This window comes from Bombyx mori, chromosome 1 (assembly GCF_030269925.1).
Source record: "Bombyx mori chromosome 1, ASM3026992v2".
Classification (NCBI taxonomy): Eukaryota; Metazoa; Arthropoda; class Insecta; order Lepidoptera; family Bombycidae; genus Bombyx; species Bombyx mori.
The window spans coordinates 19,270,889-19,290,474 of record NC_085107.1 but is presented as its reverse complement, the minus strand read 5'-3'; the positions used below and the strand labels follow the sequence as shown (position 1 = coordinate 19,290,474).

The following is a 19,586-nucleotide window of genomic DNA, read 5'->3' as shown; positions in this document are numbered from 1 at the left end:
ATTTAATATGTAATCCACAAAATGTTTTTGATCTAGTGAAATGGAACCATTTTTATACATTTGAATTCTAATGCCTAAGCATTGTTTTAACTGTCCTAAGTCTTTAATCTTAAATTTTTTTATTAGTACACTCTTAATCTCATTTACCATATCTTGACAATTAGAAAATATAAAAAAATCATCTACAAAAACTGCTATTATGATCAGTTCTTTTTCACTCCTTTTAATATATAAACATGGTTCTAATTTTAACCTAACAAAGTTGGAGTTTAATAAACAATCATTTATTCTTTCATTCCAAGCTCTGGCCGATTGTTTCAAACCATAAATTGCACGTTTTAATTTAAGTATACAATTTTCTTTACAATCTAAATTAGGAGGAACATGCATGTATACATTTTCATTTAGATAACCATTTAGGAATGCTGTAGTGACATCCAAATGAGTAATTTTTAAGTTAAGTTTCACACTTAATGCGAATAAAAGTCTCAAAGTAGAGTAACGAAGCACTGGTGAGTATGTCTCGGTATAGTCCAAACCTTCTTTTTGAGTAAAACCTTTTGCTACCAGTCTAGCCCTATAACGCACTTTACCATCACATTCAAACTTTTTCTTAAAAACCCATTTACATTGCACTATCCTATCAGCTTCTTTTCTGTCAACAAATTCCCATGCTTGGTTTTCTTCAAATGCCTTCAGTTCTTCTGCCATCGCCTGTTCCCACAGTTCCTTCTCTGGTCCATTTATTGCTGTTTCATAACTCAGTTCTTCACCACAGGATTCCAGCTCATCTACAATGCAGAGATTGGAATAGCCATATCTTTCTACTGGCTTTCTCTTGCGCTTACCAAGCTCCTGTAAGTTTTGAATATTTTCTTCTAAAATGGATTCTAAGGTTGACTCATTTTCACTTTCATACACCGATTGATATGAATCTTCGTGGGAGCTCGATGAGTCATAAATATATGTAGGATCGTTAGCGTCTATAGTTGAATTTTCTGATATGCTTCTCTCTTTCTCTGAATTTTCAACTTTCTCCAACACTTTTTCATTATTTACTACTACCTGAGCTGTGTCCGAGTGTTCTTTCTCTATTATAATGACGTCCCTGCTCGTAGTAATCTTCTTGGTTTTGGGGTTATATAATCTGTAACCTTTCACGTTATCCGGATAACCAACTAGAATTAATTTGTCAGCCTTCTTATCCCATTTTTGTCTTTGCACTTTGGGAACATGCACCATTACTTTACTTCCAAAAATCCTGACATAGCTCAAATCTGGCTTCTTGCCTGTCCACTTCTCATATGGTGTCATCATGCCTAGACTGACAGCTGGTATTCTATTCATTAGGTATACTGCAGTATTCACTGCTTCACCCCAAAAACTTTTGTCGAGATCTGATTCAAACAGTAAACATCTAGCCCGTTCAACTACAGTTCTGTTGAACCTTTCTGAGAGTCCATTCTGTTGTGGAGTGTGAGGATTAGTCTTCTGATGGATGATTCCAGTTTGTTTTAAGAACTCTTCCATCTCTTGTGAACAAAACTCACCTCCGTTATCTGTTCTCAATATTTTGATCTTGTTTCCTGTTTGATTCTCCACCAAAACACGAAATTCTTTGAAATGCTGGAATACTTGGTTCTTTTCCTTCAAGAAATAGACATAAGTCATTCTGCTGGCATCATCTATGAACAGAAGAAAGTACTTTGCTTGACCAATTGATTTGGTCTCCATCGGCCCACATAAATCTGAGTGTATTACGTCTAGTAGTATATCACTTCTATGATTAGCAGATGGGAAAGGGAAACGAGCCTGTTTGCCCTCACAGCACACTTCACAGTTCTTGATCTGAATATCAGCTTTCTTATCAAAAGTAACCCCTTTCACAGCACCTTCTTTCATCATTTCTAAAGATTTACTGTTTACATGTCCTAGTCTTCTATGCCACATTGTCATGGCCAATAATGCACTCTCTGGTCTTTGTATTTGTAGTTTGTACACACCATTAGTTAAGTTTGCAATTCCTATAAGCTCATTTACTGGATTATATATTAAACAAACATCCTTCTTAAATGACACTTTGTTGCCATTTGCTATCAGTTGACTTACCGATAATAAGTTTGTCGTGAGCTTCGGTATGTATAAAACATTCTTTACAATGACATCATACTGAGAACCATTTACAATCGTGGTTATCTGTGTTTCACCAACACTCACAACAGGCACAGTCATTTGATTTGCAACTACTATTTCTTTGTTTTCATGCACGGGTCTATTTAACTGTAAACAATCTCGACTTGCCGTCATGTGTGCACTTGCACCTGAATCGACGTACCAGTCTTTTGTACTAAAATTTCCGTTAAAAAATGCAGCACTAAAAGCATTTAAGGTTTTCTTTGTTTTTAGTTCGGGACATTTATTTTTAAAATGCCCTATTTTCTTGCAATTATAACATTTTATTTGTTTACCGCCATTTGAACTTGCACTGTCATTTCTGTCACTATTTGACGTTGACGTTTGCGATTTCACACCACGGTTAGTGTTTCCACTTTTCCACCGCTGTTGTTTTGACCAAAATGCAGAATCTTTTTCAGTAGTACCCACCTCCTCACACATATCGAGCAATTTTGTCTTAATGACGTCAGCGCTAATGGCGATTCCTGAATGTTCGATCGCCATTATCATAGGTGAAAACTTATCTGAGAGTCCCGCCAAAAGTAATGACCCAATCCACTCATCTGTGATTTCGAATCCTGTGCCCTTCAATTTCTGCGCAGTTTCAACTATTTGAGATACGTAGCTTGTCATCGAATCACAGTTTTCGAGGCGAACTGAAATTAACGTTCGAAGCAAACTGATTTTTCGTTGATACCCGGTGTCATCGAACAATTGTTTCAATTTATTCCATACACCGATTACTGTAGTCTCACTCTTGATATGCGCGTATAATGAAGAGTCAATAGTCATGACGAGTTTGGCTTTGGCTTTTTTCATCTCAGCTTCACTCATTTCTGCGGAAAGGTTCTCCAAGTCAATGCCTTCGAGCAGCAAAAAATTACTTGTTGCGAACGCCCAATCATCGTAATTTTCGCGACCTTTGAGTTTCGGCACATTAACTAGGTAGCCCGACGTCGACATAATTCACTTTTAGGAAACTATTGCACTGAATAACTTCTAATAATTTGTTAAAAGTGGGACTGGGCCCATAACCTAATAAAACACGCTCGGAGGTTGTTCACAGACTAACTATATTTCATTCTTATAATAGACAATTATGAGGTGTGCCAAATATTTGCTAACAGATGTCGCCATCCACAGAACATTATTTTGATACTAACTTTAACAGTACCTACCCGCGCGGACTCACAATACGTCCTACCACCATAACACTAAAAGTGAACTACTCAAAAGTTACCAAAACATTGTTGTTATATCAATATATCAGCTGTAGAAACTTCACACGCATCTATCTCATTTCTTATATATCTATCTCTTACAATGTTCAGTAATTATAACAGTTCGGGAAGCAGTGATTTGAAAGCATCTACAGTACGAGCTAGGTGCATTGATGCTCACGACCTACCTAGGATCAGTGATTACCAGACAGACATACATAAGGTGAAAAAACTGTATTGTATAACTACTGTTCAAACTTTTACGCTTTTTTTTCTACTTATGCTTATAGCTTTGAGAGGCTAAATCAGCGTTACCCTAGCAAGAGCAGTGCTTCGCAGAATCTACCACCGGATCGGAAACGCGACTGAGAAGATCCTGCGACAAACTCAGTGGGCGTGTCTACGGGTTAATTTACTGGTGGTGGAGGACGGTGATTGAAAGTACGCATGAATACTTCGCAAGAGAAATTAACATGCCCCGAAACACATTACTATTTAGAAAGAAACCTCAAAACTAGTGATAATTTTGAGTATATTTAACATACCAATCCAGGCAACGGGAACACTATGAGACGAGTGATAGCTCGAGGATGAGGGTAGCGCCACGACACACAGCTGCCGTGCAATATAACTTGATACGCCATCGGCAGCTGACCACCAGAGACTATCTTGAATGCTCCGGTCCTGTAAATACTTTTTATTAGACCTTAACTAACAAAGCAATGTACGCTCAATGCGCTGGTCCAATCAAATCTCCACGACGAAATATCATCCGGAGAAGGATAATCTGAGGAGATGGTCACGACCCTCAAACACGAGGATTGCGACTCAGGGAAGAGGTACGCTCAATAGTGAGTTTATTAAATTTCATTTAAAATTACGGTTTGTGATTTCACGTTTTCTGTATATGTTTATCGTTTATTCGAAATTACCATACAATTGAGTTGAATTATTTTACTTTTTCTTGGTATTTCTATGAAGTTTTTGACCTAATTTAACGTACGCTAGATGGCGCGTACAGTTTCAGAGAAGTATGAAGGTATTTTGAGATTTAATTTTAATCTCATCTAAAGTACTTGGGTACCACTGAATTCTAAAAGTGACAGAGCCGCTTTTGCGTCCTCTCGAGTGGATAGCTTATATTTTTCAATTAATTACATTACAACATTCAATTCAATCAAATTTCTTTCCGGCATCAATGGCGCAAGAGAGAGATTAATTAGGTAATTAAAAAAAAGGAGTGATACAGATGTTTTAACACAAAAAAGGCTTTTTTTAATGAAACTGACATAAGAAAAATCACAGCGCGCAACTTAAGCATAACAAAACAACTTCGAATATTCCAGAATATTTTGTTGTAGTTGAAAATTGTGTTTTTAAAAAAAATTGTATTTGATAAGGATAATATAATTCTAAAGGTTCTAGAACGCTAAAGATACAAAGATCAGACAACATAAAATATACGTGTTAGAAACGTGACTGAATGACAATATTATGATATTATATTTTTATTATACTCATGGTTTAGGATTCAATGTGGTTTGATATTATTTAAAATCATCTGTACGCATTGGTACGAAGACGTTTGCTAGCTACGCCATTATACTATTTCTCTCTTTCGACTTACCACCGGATATACAACAAAAATAAAACCTGTTCGCACCTCAAATCGTCCTTGTAGTAATGGTCGCCTGTTTCGGTACTGTAAGTCGTATCTATTGAAGACAACGAGGGTGGCCTTTCCACGTTCAATGGCGTCGGCTGACCTTCAGTGTTGTCAACATTGTTAATGTCATTGTTGGCATTACTCTCGAGGGTTGTAGCTACCTAGAAAATTCGTTAATTTAACTAGAGTAAACAGTTCAATATTTAGTTGTATATTGCGAAGCATGTTTAGTTTAATTACCAGTTGGTACTGTAGTTCATGGACATCACCAATGCCAATTGCATAGCCAAGCTACTGTTTACTGCTAAGCATTCCTTTTACATGAAATTGAATGTAATCAAGATTGTAGGATATGAAAGAAAGTATAGTTGTAAACTTGGCAGTTGTCCGATTGCGCTGAACTAATTTTAAGTGAAATAGATATTTTTTCTAATTGTCTCACAACTTACAGGAAAAATCTGTCGCGGATCATTTCCCAATTAAATATAAATTAATCTTAAGCAATCAATCAAATGTAATCAAATCCTAATTTATTTAATTCCTAACCTGTTCATTGCGAGACATGTCTAGCAGTGTCTTCTTAATTCTTTTCAGCGCTGCCAAGTCTTCTGGTTTAAGGTCCACAGTGACGCAGTCAACTTCGATCCCAACACGTACTGTGGGATCCCTCGCAGACATCCCACCTTCGGCTCGCCTCCACGCTTCCCACTGCGCGTCTAGTTCGATGCTGTACGATTAATCATTCACATATAGATAACGGAAATAGATGTAAAATTTTTATTATACACATACAATATACATCCATAACACTGGAAAATAAATTTTATATTTATCCGACAAATATTTTCCCTTGGCGGGATTCGAACCCGCGACCCCCTTGTGTAGTGACCATGTCCCTTACCACTACACCAGACAGCTGTTCAAATGTTCGCATAGTCACAGTTGTACTCAAACGATTTCTATGAACGTAATTAATCTGCTTTAGATTTTGTTAATATATGAAAGTGCTTTTAAGTATACTATAGGTATTACTTAATTTTCTCCTAAATTATACTACACATCTTACTGTAGAAATACTCTATTGTAGAAATTAGTACGAGAAAATTTTTTATATCTATATACGTGAAGCAAGATTTTTTGTATCCATTTTTAAGAAAATTGCGGACGGAGGAGATTGAAATTTCCCACACTTATAGAGAATAAATTCAGAATGCTAATATGTTTTTAATTATGCCTAAAAAAAACATAAAAAAAAACAATACAGAAACTACTATGTATTTGACGCAAGACATATATATATGTATATCTCAAGATTTTGATAATGTTTAAAGTCTGTTGTCAAATCGAGATTATTAATGATTGCCTTTAATATTATTTGTCTATAGTGTAAAGTTGGCGACATCTGTGATTAGAAATATAATAGTCTTTGACAATAGAACCATAACGATGTTCAAACTTATAATTTCAATTAATTATAGTTAAACTTCGACTATTGAGGGGCAACTAGTCAATATAAATTGATCAACTAGTATCGATTATATCGATCGAAAATTACCCCATCATCAAGGGTTGCAGCATGGGGTGTCTCCGCTCGGGTGGTCCGGCGGCGATCACCAGTCCCGTGACCGAAGCCCTGGTCGCGAGTCTCTCTGGTCTGGAGCCGATCGCTATCTGTACCGTGGAAGCGTTGCATCCCACAACGCCTTCTGAACCGCACGCTACTAATTGGCTCGTCAGCATTGTGACGCTCTCAATACCGTGAATACCTACAAATCAATTAATGATAATGATAATGAACTTTCTTTTTTAATTGTTTAGATGGGTGGACGAGCTCACAGCCCACCTAGTGTTAAGTGGTTACTGGAGCCCAAAGACATCTACAACGTAAATGCGCCACCCACCTTGTGATATAAGTTCTAAGGTCTCAGTATAGTTACAACGGCTGCCCCACCCTTCAAACCGAAATGCATTACTGCTTCACGGCAATGCGCCACCCACCTTGTGATATAAGTTCTAAGGTCTCAGTATAGTTACAACGGCTGCCCCACCCTTCAAACCGAAACGCATTACTGCTTCACGGCAGAAATAGGCAGAGTGGTGGTATATATCCGCGCGGACTCACGAGAGGTCCTACCACCAGTATTTTACATACTAACAGTGAACTAATGAAAACTCAATCTTGTAGTGACAGCCAACAATGAACACTATCAGCTTTTTACTTTTTCTACTGGTGTTGGTCTAGTTGGGAGTCCATACGGGTAGGTACTGTTACTGGGTCGATCCAGGAGCCTGTTTTCAAAAAAGGAAACTATGACTGACACTGAGTATATTTTACAAAAGAAATAGTACAAACGATTTGTGTTTCCGCTATTCAAGCCAATTCTATTCTACCCGTTTTAGCAATAAATCGTCTTTATATGGAGACGATGCATTCAGGAATGCCTTAGTCTGCATTATTGCGTTATTATTGAGGAGTACATGTAACAGTACCACCACCCTGCCTATTTCTGCCGAGAAGCAGTAATGCGTTTCGGTTTGAAGAGCGGGGCAGTCATTATTTAATGCAATTGAGAATTCGATCTCAGGTCTTAAGACTATCGGAGACTTATAAAGCTCTTGAAACAATCCAAGAACGTACAATGTTAGTGCCCTAATAAAATACTCACTAAAGAACCGCCGGAGCCCGTACAAATGAGGAGTTTCAGCTGTAATTTCATTGTGTCTTGAGGGCGAATATGGTACTTGTTTATTTATCTGCGAAATACGAAATGCATTGCGATATCTAGTAACAGCACTACGTACCTTCGTATAGTTAAATTTGTAGAAACTACGTAAAAACTATAGTTTGTTTTACAAAATCATATATAAATATACTGACTAAATGACTCGGCGGTGTAGCAGTTAGCACCCCCGACTGTTGCGCCGAGGGTCGTGGGTTCGAATCCCACACCGGGCAAACGTTGTATGATAAACAGGTTTGTTTAGTCTTTTTCTGGGTGCTTGTTATCTATTTATGTATATATTTAAACGTATACAACTGTTTGTTAGTCTCTGGTACCCATAACACAAGGAATCTTAATTAGGCGCCAGATAACCGTGCGTAATTCGTTCCCATTCATAATAATTATTATTATATTCTATACCTAACGAAAAGTACAAATTTACTCTTTTTTTCTCCTACCTAAGCTGATGGTCTAGAGTCTCTAGAGAGACCATATCAGCGTAACCTTAACTAGTAGGTGAGCTCACGGGGCTCAAACCTAATGATGTTGCTGACACTGACCCTAGCAAGAGCAGTGCTTCGCAGAATTTACCACCGAATCGGAAACGCAACCCCCTGAGAAGATCCGGCGAGAAACTCAGTGGACTATGTCTATAGGCTAACTTACTCGCCGAGTCCTTCGTCGCAAGCGACGGGTTCGACAAGGACAACGACCGGCAATTTACTCAAGAGTGGTGATCACGCACCAAAAGGCACAATCTGGGGGCGCTCTCACAAGGATCAACGACAAGGGTCGTGGGATTTACAGGATTTTTATCAAGCCTTTGGTGAGACCTATTACCAGCCATTGATCAACTTGTGTCGAAGGGGAACTGAACGAAAACTTGAATAGGTATAAATATATATATAAATGTGCATCTTCTTATAGGTTCTTTTCAAAATATTATTGAACTTGCAAGTGACTCAATCACCTGAGAATACGAATTAAGATTAAAATAAACATACGAGATTAATAATTCCTTTGACACGTTTGAATCGATCCGTGCACAGGTCCAGCCGAATCGGTCTCTCGACGTCTATTCTTATAGAGCCCTTTGCATTCGAGCTAGAAGACGAATTCACGTAACCTACAATAAAGAAAAGTATGCAAAACTTTATCAATTCTTTTTTAAAATCGAAATCGGTTAAAAGTAGTATTAGTAAAAGTAGTATTTATGCATTTGAAACGACCCTAATTGTAAGTTTAAATAAATAATAGTTTAAAAAACTAACAAAACACGCTTTTATAGAAAACCAACTAACTGGGGTGATTTTCAGGACATTATCAAAATAACCCTTCTACTCATATCTGTTCATAAAATATTTATGACTACCGATACCATGCACCCCAAGCTTTTTTTTACAATAAAATCATTTTTTCTTACAATATTTTTAATTCAAATTTATCAAAATTTATATTCTATATTTTAGTTGTATTTTCTATAAAAGCGTATTTTATTAGTTTTTATTAAACTATTATTTATTTTTCATTTTTTAAATGAATTTCAATATTTTTCTTATTTTTTTTAAATATTGGATTGTCTTCGTCCTTAATAAGTATACCAAATTTCGAGTTAATTCGACGTTTAGAAGGGGGTCAAAATCAAGTTCAAAGATTCCGTTACATACTAACACACATACGTCTGAAGCTAATAAGAGCGTATTAAAAATAATACCAAGTAGTAATACCAAGTACAATCAATAAAGTCAATAAAATTGCCAACTATTCCCTAAATCATAGACAATGGTATAATATTTACATTACATAAATCTTGTATTATAATATTTCACAATTATCTGGATTGTAATACAAGTTCTAACACTTCTCACTTAACATCTATTTAAATTTTAAATTCAACACAAACGCGAAACTAGAGGTTTATAAAATTCTAAATTCATCTTTTGTACGATTGAAATACTTGTTTATTTATCAATGTCAGTACTGTAGTAACATAAGCTGGTCTTATAGGTATTTCATGGCATGTGGGGTATATTTATCATAAATACTGATCGTTAGAAGTTATCTCTGAACAAAGTTACTGAAATTAAACAACAAGAACTAATGACGGATAAAACTCTCCGAGCTCACCAGAAGATGGCACTAGTATCTTCATAGTGGCCAATGCGGGCGGTATGTCCGTCACAGGATCAACTGCGCCTTTTGCAGTTGACAGAAGGACTAAACTCCAATGACTGTCATTCTTGCCCACGCCGAGTCCCAACCACAAGTCGAAGAGGGATACCTGGAAACGTTTCCGACATAAGACTGTCGTATTTACAACAAATTTAAGCAGATGGGTTCTGTTCTGAAAAGTCATTGTAACAACTGCATGGTTCGATCAATCAGCGCCAACTGTGGACTACCGTACAAAGACAAACTTTTTTTATCGCTTAGAGGGGTGGACGAGCTCGCAGCTCACATAGTGTTAGGTGGTTACTGCAGCCCATAGACATCTATAACGTAGATGCTTAATTGCCCATCTTGAGATATAAGTTTTAAGGTTTCAAGTATAGTTACAATGGCTGCCCCACACTTCAAACCGAAACGCATTACTGCTTCATGGCAAAAATAGGCAGGGTGGTGGTACCTACCCGCGCGGATTCACAAGAGGTCCTACCACCAATAAAAAGACTACCTGCAAGCTTCGTTGTGTCTTCTTCCTCCAATAATACAGATTAGGTTGTTGCAACGTCAAATGGATTAAAGGCAGATTCCCTTCGGACTTCCTCGCTAATGGCAGAGTTTCCTGTAAACAATCGATATTGTACGTAATGGTGCGGAAATTTAACTGATACATCAGAAACGTATGCATTTCCAATTTAAATCAGATATTTGAAGTAAAACTACTTTAAGCACGTTTAGAGTCAAATTTAACTCGCGACAGATTCGTTATGGCTGGAGAGAAAATATACAATTTAGGAAGAGAGGGAGAGAGAAAATGAATAGAGAGTCTCGTGAACGACTCGACCGTGGAGAGAGGAAAAGGACAAAACTAGCTAGGTCGTTTATCTTATACACAGCATTCCCTATTCTCCGTCTCCGCTTTGTGCAGTTCTATGAAATCGGAAAAAATGAAGAAAACCACAATACTATACACCGCAAAAGAAGTTGCACTTCTTTCATGTGTAACAAGTTACATGAGCACCATTTTTTTAATATACATCATTGTACCATAATTATTGAAGGTTAACGTACATTGTGTTCCGGCTTGGGCGTGCCGACGTCGATATTCGGCACGGACTCCGGGTTGCTTTTGCTGGCCACCGGTGACTCGTCTTCGTCGCGTTTTGATGATTCTTGAGAATTATGTATGATCACCTGAATAAATTGACGAAATATTAATTAGAAAATAATTTTGGTTTGATAAACCATTTAGGAGGAAGTAAGCAAAGTTTCATAATATGTAGGTATGAGTAATTTAATAAAGCAGTTAGTATTCTGGTTTAAAAGATGGGTAGCTCTATACCTCATGTCTTAAAAGCAGCGGCATACACATTGCAATATTTATTCGAGAACCGCTTTGTACCACATGGGGCGAGAGCTTGTTAACCTATCCAGAGCAATTTAGCACTAATACACTCAACTATGTGTGATAACTTTGCAAGTCTCTTTTCTTTCAAATTTACCAGCAAGATTGACAGGTACTATTTATAATCGATTAAAAATCACCTTTAGAACGCGTAATGATTCTTTTAAATTTGCTGTAAAATTCATATAGTCCAAAGCTGATTGATTTGTAATATACCTCCAAGAGTGGGACGGGCTCTACAACTCTCTCGACTACGGGAGGACGAAGCGCCACGACCTCCGGGCTGGAGTTATCTTTCGTGTAAAGAGACAGCTCTATTATGCCCATAGTGACGTACACTTCGAGGAAGTCCGAAGCGTCCGTTCTGAAATAAACACAATCATTTTAAAACAAACTTCCATTTTAATTTATTCTTATAGAATATCTATTTGCGTTTTTTCGCCATGCGTTTCTTGATTTTAAGGTTAATTTAAAGATTAAGTGAGTCACCTATGAATACGTTTGTTTGCACAAAAAATGGAAGATGAGCATGTATTTAGTGAGCAGTTGTCATAGTTAAGGGTATTAACAAGGTCAAAACCGTGCAGCCTGAAATTGTTTTACCTTAAGATTTTCTTGGTAAATGCAGAGAGTTCATTCTAACTTGATGGCTCAAGCAATTGGGTGAGATTCTTCAGTGCTTCTGTTAATACTTCCTATCTAATGCGGACGACAGTGCAAATGTAATGTTAATGAAGACAAATGAGTTTTGAGCGAAAATGTCTTTGATTATCACGAATGTATCAATACACGTAGCTGCATGTAAACTCACATCTGCTCAGCAAAACCTACGGATATGGACTTCTTTGGTATGACGGTCGGCTCCTCAACCAACCTGCCGGATTTGAAGGTGGAATGCGATGTCGTCTCCACGCCGGAGTCCGCCGCGGCGGCCTTCGCGAACTCTTGATATTTCATTATATCTATAAGACATGAATATCGACATATTTTGCATCACAACAGAACATAAGACTTGGCTGGACTCGTGACCAGGCCATAGAATTTTCAAACAATAATATTCCTTGCAAATATAATGTTAATGTTGTTGTGCCGATACTATTGATATTACAAAAGTAATAATAATTTGTTATTGTTCTCGTCGAACCCGTCGCTTGCGTAAATTGACCCACAGACACAGCCCACCGCGTTTCCGATCCGGTAGTAGATTCTATGAAGCACTGCTCTTGCTAGGGCCAGCATTGGGAACACTCCGGTTTGAACCCCGTGAGTTCTCCAACTTATTAAGGTTACGCTGAAATGGTCCCTCAAAACCATCAGCTTTTGTAAGAAAATAATAATAATAATAATTTTTATTATATTTACAAAGTCTTTCAAAACCATGCACCAACAATTTTACTGGTGGTACGACCTCTTGTGAGTCCGCACGGGTAGGTACCACCGCCCTGCCTATTTCTGCCGTGAAGCAATAATGCGTTTCGGTTTGAAGGGTGGGGCAGCCGTTGTGACTATACTGAGACCTTAGAACTTATATCTCAAGGTGGGTGGCGCATTTACGTTGTAGATGTCTATGAGCTTCAGTAACCACTTAACATCAGGTGGGCTGTGAGCTCGTCCACACACCTAAGCAATAAAATTTTTTTATTTAGAAATGATTTTACAAATTAAAGGTAAAGAATACTATAAGTTTCTTCAATATTATAAACTTAAAAATAAAGCATGCGATCAGTGTCAGGTATTCCATACCTTCATTAAAACTCGTGTCACTGGACGTGGCGTTCAAATCTTGCGGTTCGCTCTCTAAGACTGTCGCATACGGACATACGTGATCTTTCATTTCGTTTAATTGCAACGATAATTCGTTACTGAAAATCAATTTATTAATTTCATTAAAATATTAATTGCGGTCTGCTTATTTTTATATTATTTGTTATATTGTCATCAGAACTCATCTGTCATTAACACGACGACGACTGTTGCTTTCTGTTTTTTTTTTTGGTAAGAATATACTTAGTTAAGATTGCAATGTGAATTCATTAAGTGGCAAATAGTCAATTTAGTGCACAATATTAAGGATAATCTATATCGATACTAAGCTGTTCTTTGAAACTAATCTCTACACAAAAACACTTTTCGGCAGAACGCTAGGAGTGAAGTTGTGTGATTTGTTTTATTTTGTCTATTTAGAGTTTCTTCAGGTTTAAATGCTATATAACGATGGTTTATTAACTGTTTAATATCTATGAAAGTGCACAAATGTGGGAAAATGAAACAAAGCCACCGGACGTACCTTCTCGGGATCTACCAAAAAGTCCACTGAAAATTTTTCAGTAAATGACCACCATTTTACTGAGATTATATTTCATCCCATATCATCTCATCTCATTTCATTTAATTTCATCCCAGTTGATTAATGTCTCAAATTAATCATCTTCATTTCATTTCATTTCACTCCATATTATAATTTTTCATAAAAATAAGAATATAAATTAAAATAAGACTTGACCTAAAGGTCTTAGTTACCAGGTCATAAAATCCCTTAAAAAAAGGTACTTAGATTTTAATCGGAATTTTTCAAACTACAGAAATCTGTAACTTACCTCTCTTGAATAGAATCACGTATGTCTTCGATCACGCGCCGCAATAAGTCCAGTTGGTCAACGCTCAACTCTATTGCGCAATCCGATACTAAGTTCACCTCGACAGCCGGACCGCAGACCAGAGTGCCGGAATTGTACAGAGCCGGAGCTAGCACGCAACCGATGTCGAGTCTGCGTTACAATATAAAATTCTTATTGTTACGCCGGTATGAGTAATGCCATCTATCGACGAATAGCAGAAAGGAATATGAAAAGACGTGAGCGCTCGATAAGTACAACGCCATCTATGATAGCGGAAGCAAATATCGAAACTACTCGATCTGTCAGGAATGTTTTCGAAAATTGTAGAGATGTCGTATCGATTATAAAATCTTTGCAGAAAGGACACGAAATCAGTTAGTAATAGGCTCTACTCGAAGCAAAACAGCGAACGGATCACCTGAAGCGACGCGGAAGAAGCGAATTACGAATTATAAGGTGTTGTAAGTGTTTTAAGTGTTAAATAGTTTTAATTTGTACTTCGGTGAAAGTTTTATTTATCTCGAACTCCAGCGCGTAACATTATCATTGTTCCAAGTGAACGGGTGGTTACATGAGCCAACATAACATGAACGCCATCTATCTTCAGACGTGACGACTAAATCTCAATGGTATAGGGTTGTCGCATCCTTAAAACCCGAACGTATTTCCGTTTCAATATAGAAATAAGCAGGATTGTGGTGCCAACCCGTATTTTTCACTAGACGCTCTACCACTACGACGTCGTCCTTATTAATCATTACAAAATAAATATTTCCATACTCGTCGCTTTGAAGTCGTTCAGAACGTTCTAATCTAGACCGTCAAAGGTATCACTAGCTGGTGCAACGCCCGTGCGCAATCATTACCCTAGAGCCCTCTAGATTCTTCGACATTAAAACTGGTGCATTAAGAGTGCCAAGGTCATAGGTAAAGCCATGTACACAGTCAAATTATTATATAAATTTACTGGGCGTTAATTACATTGTTAATTTAAGGCATAACTTGTTAAAAATTATGCAAATTAATACCAAAAATTCGATTTTGATATTAGAGATGCACTGTGAGATAATCGATAAGTAGAGTTAGTTTGGTCAGACTATATATTATGATCAATATGAATTGTATATATTGTTTATAATGGCATTACTAGTATCGATTTCGTTATTAATAAGTCAAACATTCAGCTTTTTTCCCCACTTAATCTTTGGTAGTTTAACGGGCTATTCCAAATACTATTAAGATCAGAGTTTCGCAAAATCTACCACGGGATCGAAATCGCGACTCACTGAGAAGATCCGGCGAGAAACTCAGTGGGTTATAACATAAGAGATACTCACGCGTGTAGTATTGGCGTTACAACAGGAGCGACAGTGGGTTGACTCCATTTTAAGGCTGGATTTTCACCACCTGTTCCCTTAAGGATCTCCGCTTCGCTCACCTTTCAAAGATAAATTCTGTTTAAAACTATTGATGCGAAATCAGACTCGATCATGATATAAGAAAGCTCTCTCTGGACTAATAAACCAAAGGCGCATTTTATACGGTTTCCTTACCTCCTGGTTGACAATTTGCCTGAACTGCGCCGATCTTATGGCGACATTCTTGATTATGACCTCGTACTGCCGACCTTCGTACTCGCTGTTGTTCGCCCAACCGGAGTCCGAGGTCGAGTTGATCGCGCGCCTGCTCATACACCGTTTACTTACTCACACAACTTTGTGCAAATGTATATCGAGAATTTATAAACAAAACTATGGAACTAAAAACTAGCAACAAAACGTGGCCTAAAAGATAAGACGTCGGATGCATTCGTATGCAGCGATGTATCGGTGTTCGAATCCCGCCAACGGGAATCAATTTTTTCCAATCAAATACGTACTTAGCAAATGTTCACGATTGATTTCCACGGTGAGGAAATAACATCGTGTAATACAAATCAAACCCGCAAAATTATAATTTGCGTAATTACTGATGGTAAGACGACTTGCGAGTCCACACGGGTAGGAACCCCAATTTGCCTATTTTAGCCGTGAGCAGTAATTCGCTTCGGTTTGAAGGTCGGAGCAGCCGATGTACTGTTAAAACTGAGACCTTACAACTCATGTCACTAGGTGGGTGGCGGCATTTACGTTGTATATTATGTCTATGGGCTCCGGTAACCACATAACACCAGGTGGGCTGTGAGCTCGTCCACCCATCTGAGCAACAAAAAAAATGTCATCGTTATTAGAATAATTTTAGCAATTACATAGGTTATTGTAAGCACTCAATTGCAGGTCGATGAAGCTTGCAGCTACTTATATGGCCATACAAACAGGGCGATAATCCATAATGTACAAAATTCTGCCAGTGGCTGATCGGAAGCGGCAAAGTTTATTTGAAACACCACATATTAACACACAACACTAAGGTGTAAATGTGAAGCGATCATTTATATTTCAACTTATAGTTATCAAATAGTGTTTGTTATACATTACAATACCTGCAAATAGGATTTTCGGGATGTGGATTGACCGAAATCTTTCCGATCTGAAAGTAAAATGTAAATGATGATAAAAATTTAAAAACTGTTTATTTAATGCAAACAATTTTGACAATATTTGCCATTTACACAGAGTCAGACTGTGTAGTTTATTTTAATAAATGAAAATAATCCGAATGGATTATATGTTAGTCTTTAAAACAGTTACGTATGCAAACATCATTTAATGAATCTAAGAAGAATAGCCCAGCGATCCTACAAGTTGTCATTTTTATTTATTACTTATGTGGGTGAACGAGCTCACGGCCCACCTGGTGTAAATTGGTTACCGGAGTCCATAGACATCTAGAACGTAAATGCCGCCATCTACCTTGAGACATGAGTTCTAAGGTCTCAGTATAGTTATGACGGCTGCCCCATCCTTCAAACCGAAACGCATTACTGCTTCACGGCAGAAATAGTTAGGGTGGTGGTATTTAATTGTGCCGACTCAAAATACGTCTTACCATTAATAAAATGTAAAAGCGTTTTGAATTAAATTTTTTTATATTATTGATTAAATGCCATCATAAATATTACGATTATATGCTTCACTATTTGTTTGGATAATATTTAGCATTGACCCAATCATAGGCGAGAAACTCATTGGGCTGTGTCTGTGGATTAATTTACTCGCCGAGCCCTTCATCACAAGCGACGGGATCGACGAGAGCGGTTCCCGGAAATTATTTATTATATATATTTACACTTACAACAAACATAAACGTGTCATCGAGTCCCGTGTCCTCTTCGTCACAAGTCAGCAAAAGCCTCAATCCACCAGCGGTTATGTAGCAGAACGGCCACTGCCACACGGTGGGAGCGCTGTTAAAATAAGAAACAATATGTTTTTATGACTAGTGAATACCGACCATGCTTCACCAGAGATATTGCCACATCACTCTATATAAAATACCCGCGTACGAATGAGTTTCGTAGAAAATGATTCAAAACTTTTTGATTCAGTAACTTATTTTAGTCTACGCCGATGGTTAAAGCTTAAAAAAACCTTTTTACACAATATGGTGGGTAGAGTAATATTTCCTAAGCTCCATTTTTTTTAAATATATTTAATTCTTCAAAAATATCACATGCCGTGTACGAAAAAGAGCACAGTAAATGGTATACGAACCTGGCCTCTGGTTGGACCTGTTGGGGACAGAACGATCGAGACGCCATCTCGTGCACGAGGGCTATGATGTGATCCACGACGGTCGGCTGCAGAACCACTTCTAAAGGCGCCAGGGTTGCGTATAGTTCCCACATCGTGTCAGTGCTCTGGACACACAACACAACATTAAATTCTACAGTATCTATACTAATATATAAATCTACAGTAGTTTTTACGGAGGTTCCGTTATAACTACTGAACCATGCATCCGATTGACTTGAAACTTGGTCTTCATGTAGAAAATACATGCACTTAATGGATAGTACTAATAATTATATGAGTGTTAGACTCCTTAATTATAATGACAATAAATAATAATGTTAATTTTAAATGCCCAGCGAAGCGGGCCAGTACGGGTAGTACATATATATTATTGATTGGTAAATAACTATTTTTTAGTGATTAAATATAAAATACCATACTAATTCACAGAGTAAAAAAAAAAACACTACTAACTGTTTTGTTTTCGAGTAATTTCGGATGAAGTTCTTCTCTCCAGCTGGAAGGTAGATTTGATATTCTGCAAAGGAATCATCAGTCAAAATATGTATAATACTTGTAAGAGCAGTAGTAGTTAAGCTGCTTCAACTAACTTTGTTTAGGCACTGACACAAAGAATAGATAACACAGGGAGAATGTATATTGTTATGTCGTTTATTTAACGTATATTGTATATAAGGTAGGATTAAGGTACAATATAGGTCCAATATTAACTTTACTAGATTATATTAATAGATTTACTAGATTATATTAATAAAGCTAAGTGAACAATAGCGCACAGCACGGCAGACGTATCGAAAGTGTACTGCCGGAGTTTCCAAGATTGTCGATGCACTACCAAAGTATCTCCGAACGTGTTTTAACAACAATAGCGGATGATGACTTCAATACACAAGTGACAGCGATTTTGTCGAAATTGTAAGGCGGTTGCCCAAGTAGTGGTATGTTTCAATGTAGTGGCGGATAAGTGAGTCGCCACATACTAATGAATATTTACAAATACACGATCTTATACGTAGGTTCCTATATTTATTTGCTTATTCCAAGATGAACATCTACGCGGCTGGCTGATCAACAGATTTTTTTTACTTACTGCGCTTGTGTGACAGTTATTGATAGGAAATGATTGTCCTCTTTGGCATTGCTTGGTTCGCGGGCTTCGAGCACCCTGCCTCCCAGAACGCCGGCTGTCCACTCGTCACTACCCACTCTATATAAAAAAATAGTTCAATTTAATAAACAAAATTATTATGTATTTAATTCAAATATAATAATTTTTACTGGTGGTAGGACCTCTTGTGTCTCCGCGCGGGTAGGTACCACCACCCCGCCTATTTCTGCCGTCAAGCAGTAATGCGTTTCGGCTTGAAGGGCGGGGCAGCCGTTGTAATCATACTGAGACCTTAGAACTTATTATATCTCAAGGTTGGTGGCACATTTACGTTGTAGATGTCTATGGGCTTCAGTAACCACTTAACAGCAGGTGGGCTGTTCCACCCATCTAAGCAATAAAAAAAAACAATTTTTTTATAATAACTTTTATTTTGTTTTTTTTTTTCAAGTCTTACTTCTTGTCAAATGAAATTGGCGATGTCGTTCGAGTTCAATAAGCCAATAAGGTTTATGATGCAATATTAACAAAAATGTATATATGTTGATGTGTTTTTTATATTAAATTAAATAATATAATGTAACCAAATAAAACCTAAATCAAGTAAGAATAAAATAGCAGACGAAGGATAGATGGATATCAATGAAAGAAATATTTTTAAAGTACTTTTAATTGCATGCCGGAAGGACAAATCATTTTTTGTACAATGACGTCAACACTCAAGAGTGCGACACAAATTTTATACCAAAACTTCAATGGATATATATTATTTTAAATCATTTAACATCAATTTAAGCTAGCCAAGTATTTGTT

At 37.3% G+C, this 19,586-nt stretch overlaps 1 protein-coding gene across 5 annotated transcripts in view; it reads right to left on the bottom strand.

Annotated features, from left to right (window-relative positions):
* Positions 1–19,586, bottom strand: part of LOC101746464 (uncharacterized) — an 89,933-nt gene that overhangs the window by 40,925 nt on the left and 29,422 nt on the right. For 4 of the 5 annotated variants that reach the window (XM_038012706.2, XM_038012705.2, XM_038012718.2 and 1 more), the window contains exons 30-49: positions 18,756–18,872; positions 18,119–18,182; positions 17,624–17,769; positions 17,205–17,316; positions 16,453–16,499; positions 15,524–15,653; positions 15,308–15,408; positions 13,950–14,120; positions 13,096–13,214; positions 12,164–12,314; positions 11,569–11,716; positions 11,019–11,141; positions 10,459–10,569; positions 9,912–10,065; positions 8,789–8,910; positions 7,728–7,815; positions 6,617–6,827; positions 5,608–5,788; positions 5,059–5,222; positions 3,941–4,079 (exon numbers count right to left, since the gene is read on the bottom strand). In XM_038012706.2, coding sequence (XP_037868634.1) covers positions 3,941–4,079; positions 5,059–5,222; positions 5,608–5,788; positions 6,617–6,827; positions 7,728–7,815; positions 8,789–8,910; positions 9,912–10,065; positions 10,459–10,569; positions 11,019–11,141; positions 11,569–11,716; positions 12,164–12,314; positions 13,096–13,214; positions 13,950–14,120; positions 15,308–15,408; positions 15,524–15,653; positions 16,453–16,499; positions 17,205–17,316; positions 17,624–17,769; positions 18,119–18,182; positions 18,756–18,872 — 2,599 coding nt within the window. The remainder of the gene's footprint in view (positions 1–3,940; positions 4,080–5,058; positions 5,223–5,607; positions 5,789–6,616; positions 6,828–7,727; positions 7,816–8,788; positions 8,911–9,911; positions 10,066–10,458; positions 10,570–11,018; positions 11,142–11,568; positions 11,717–12,163; positions 12,315–13,095; positions 13,215–13,949; positions 14,121–15,307; positions 15,409–15,523; positions 15,654–16,452; positions 16,500–17,204; positions 17,317–17,623; positions 17,770–18,118; positions 18,183–18,755; positions 18,873–19,586) is intronic. The other variant, XM_062670768.1, reaches the window with a different exon arrangement.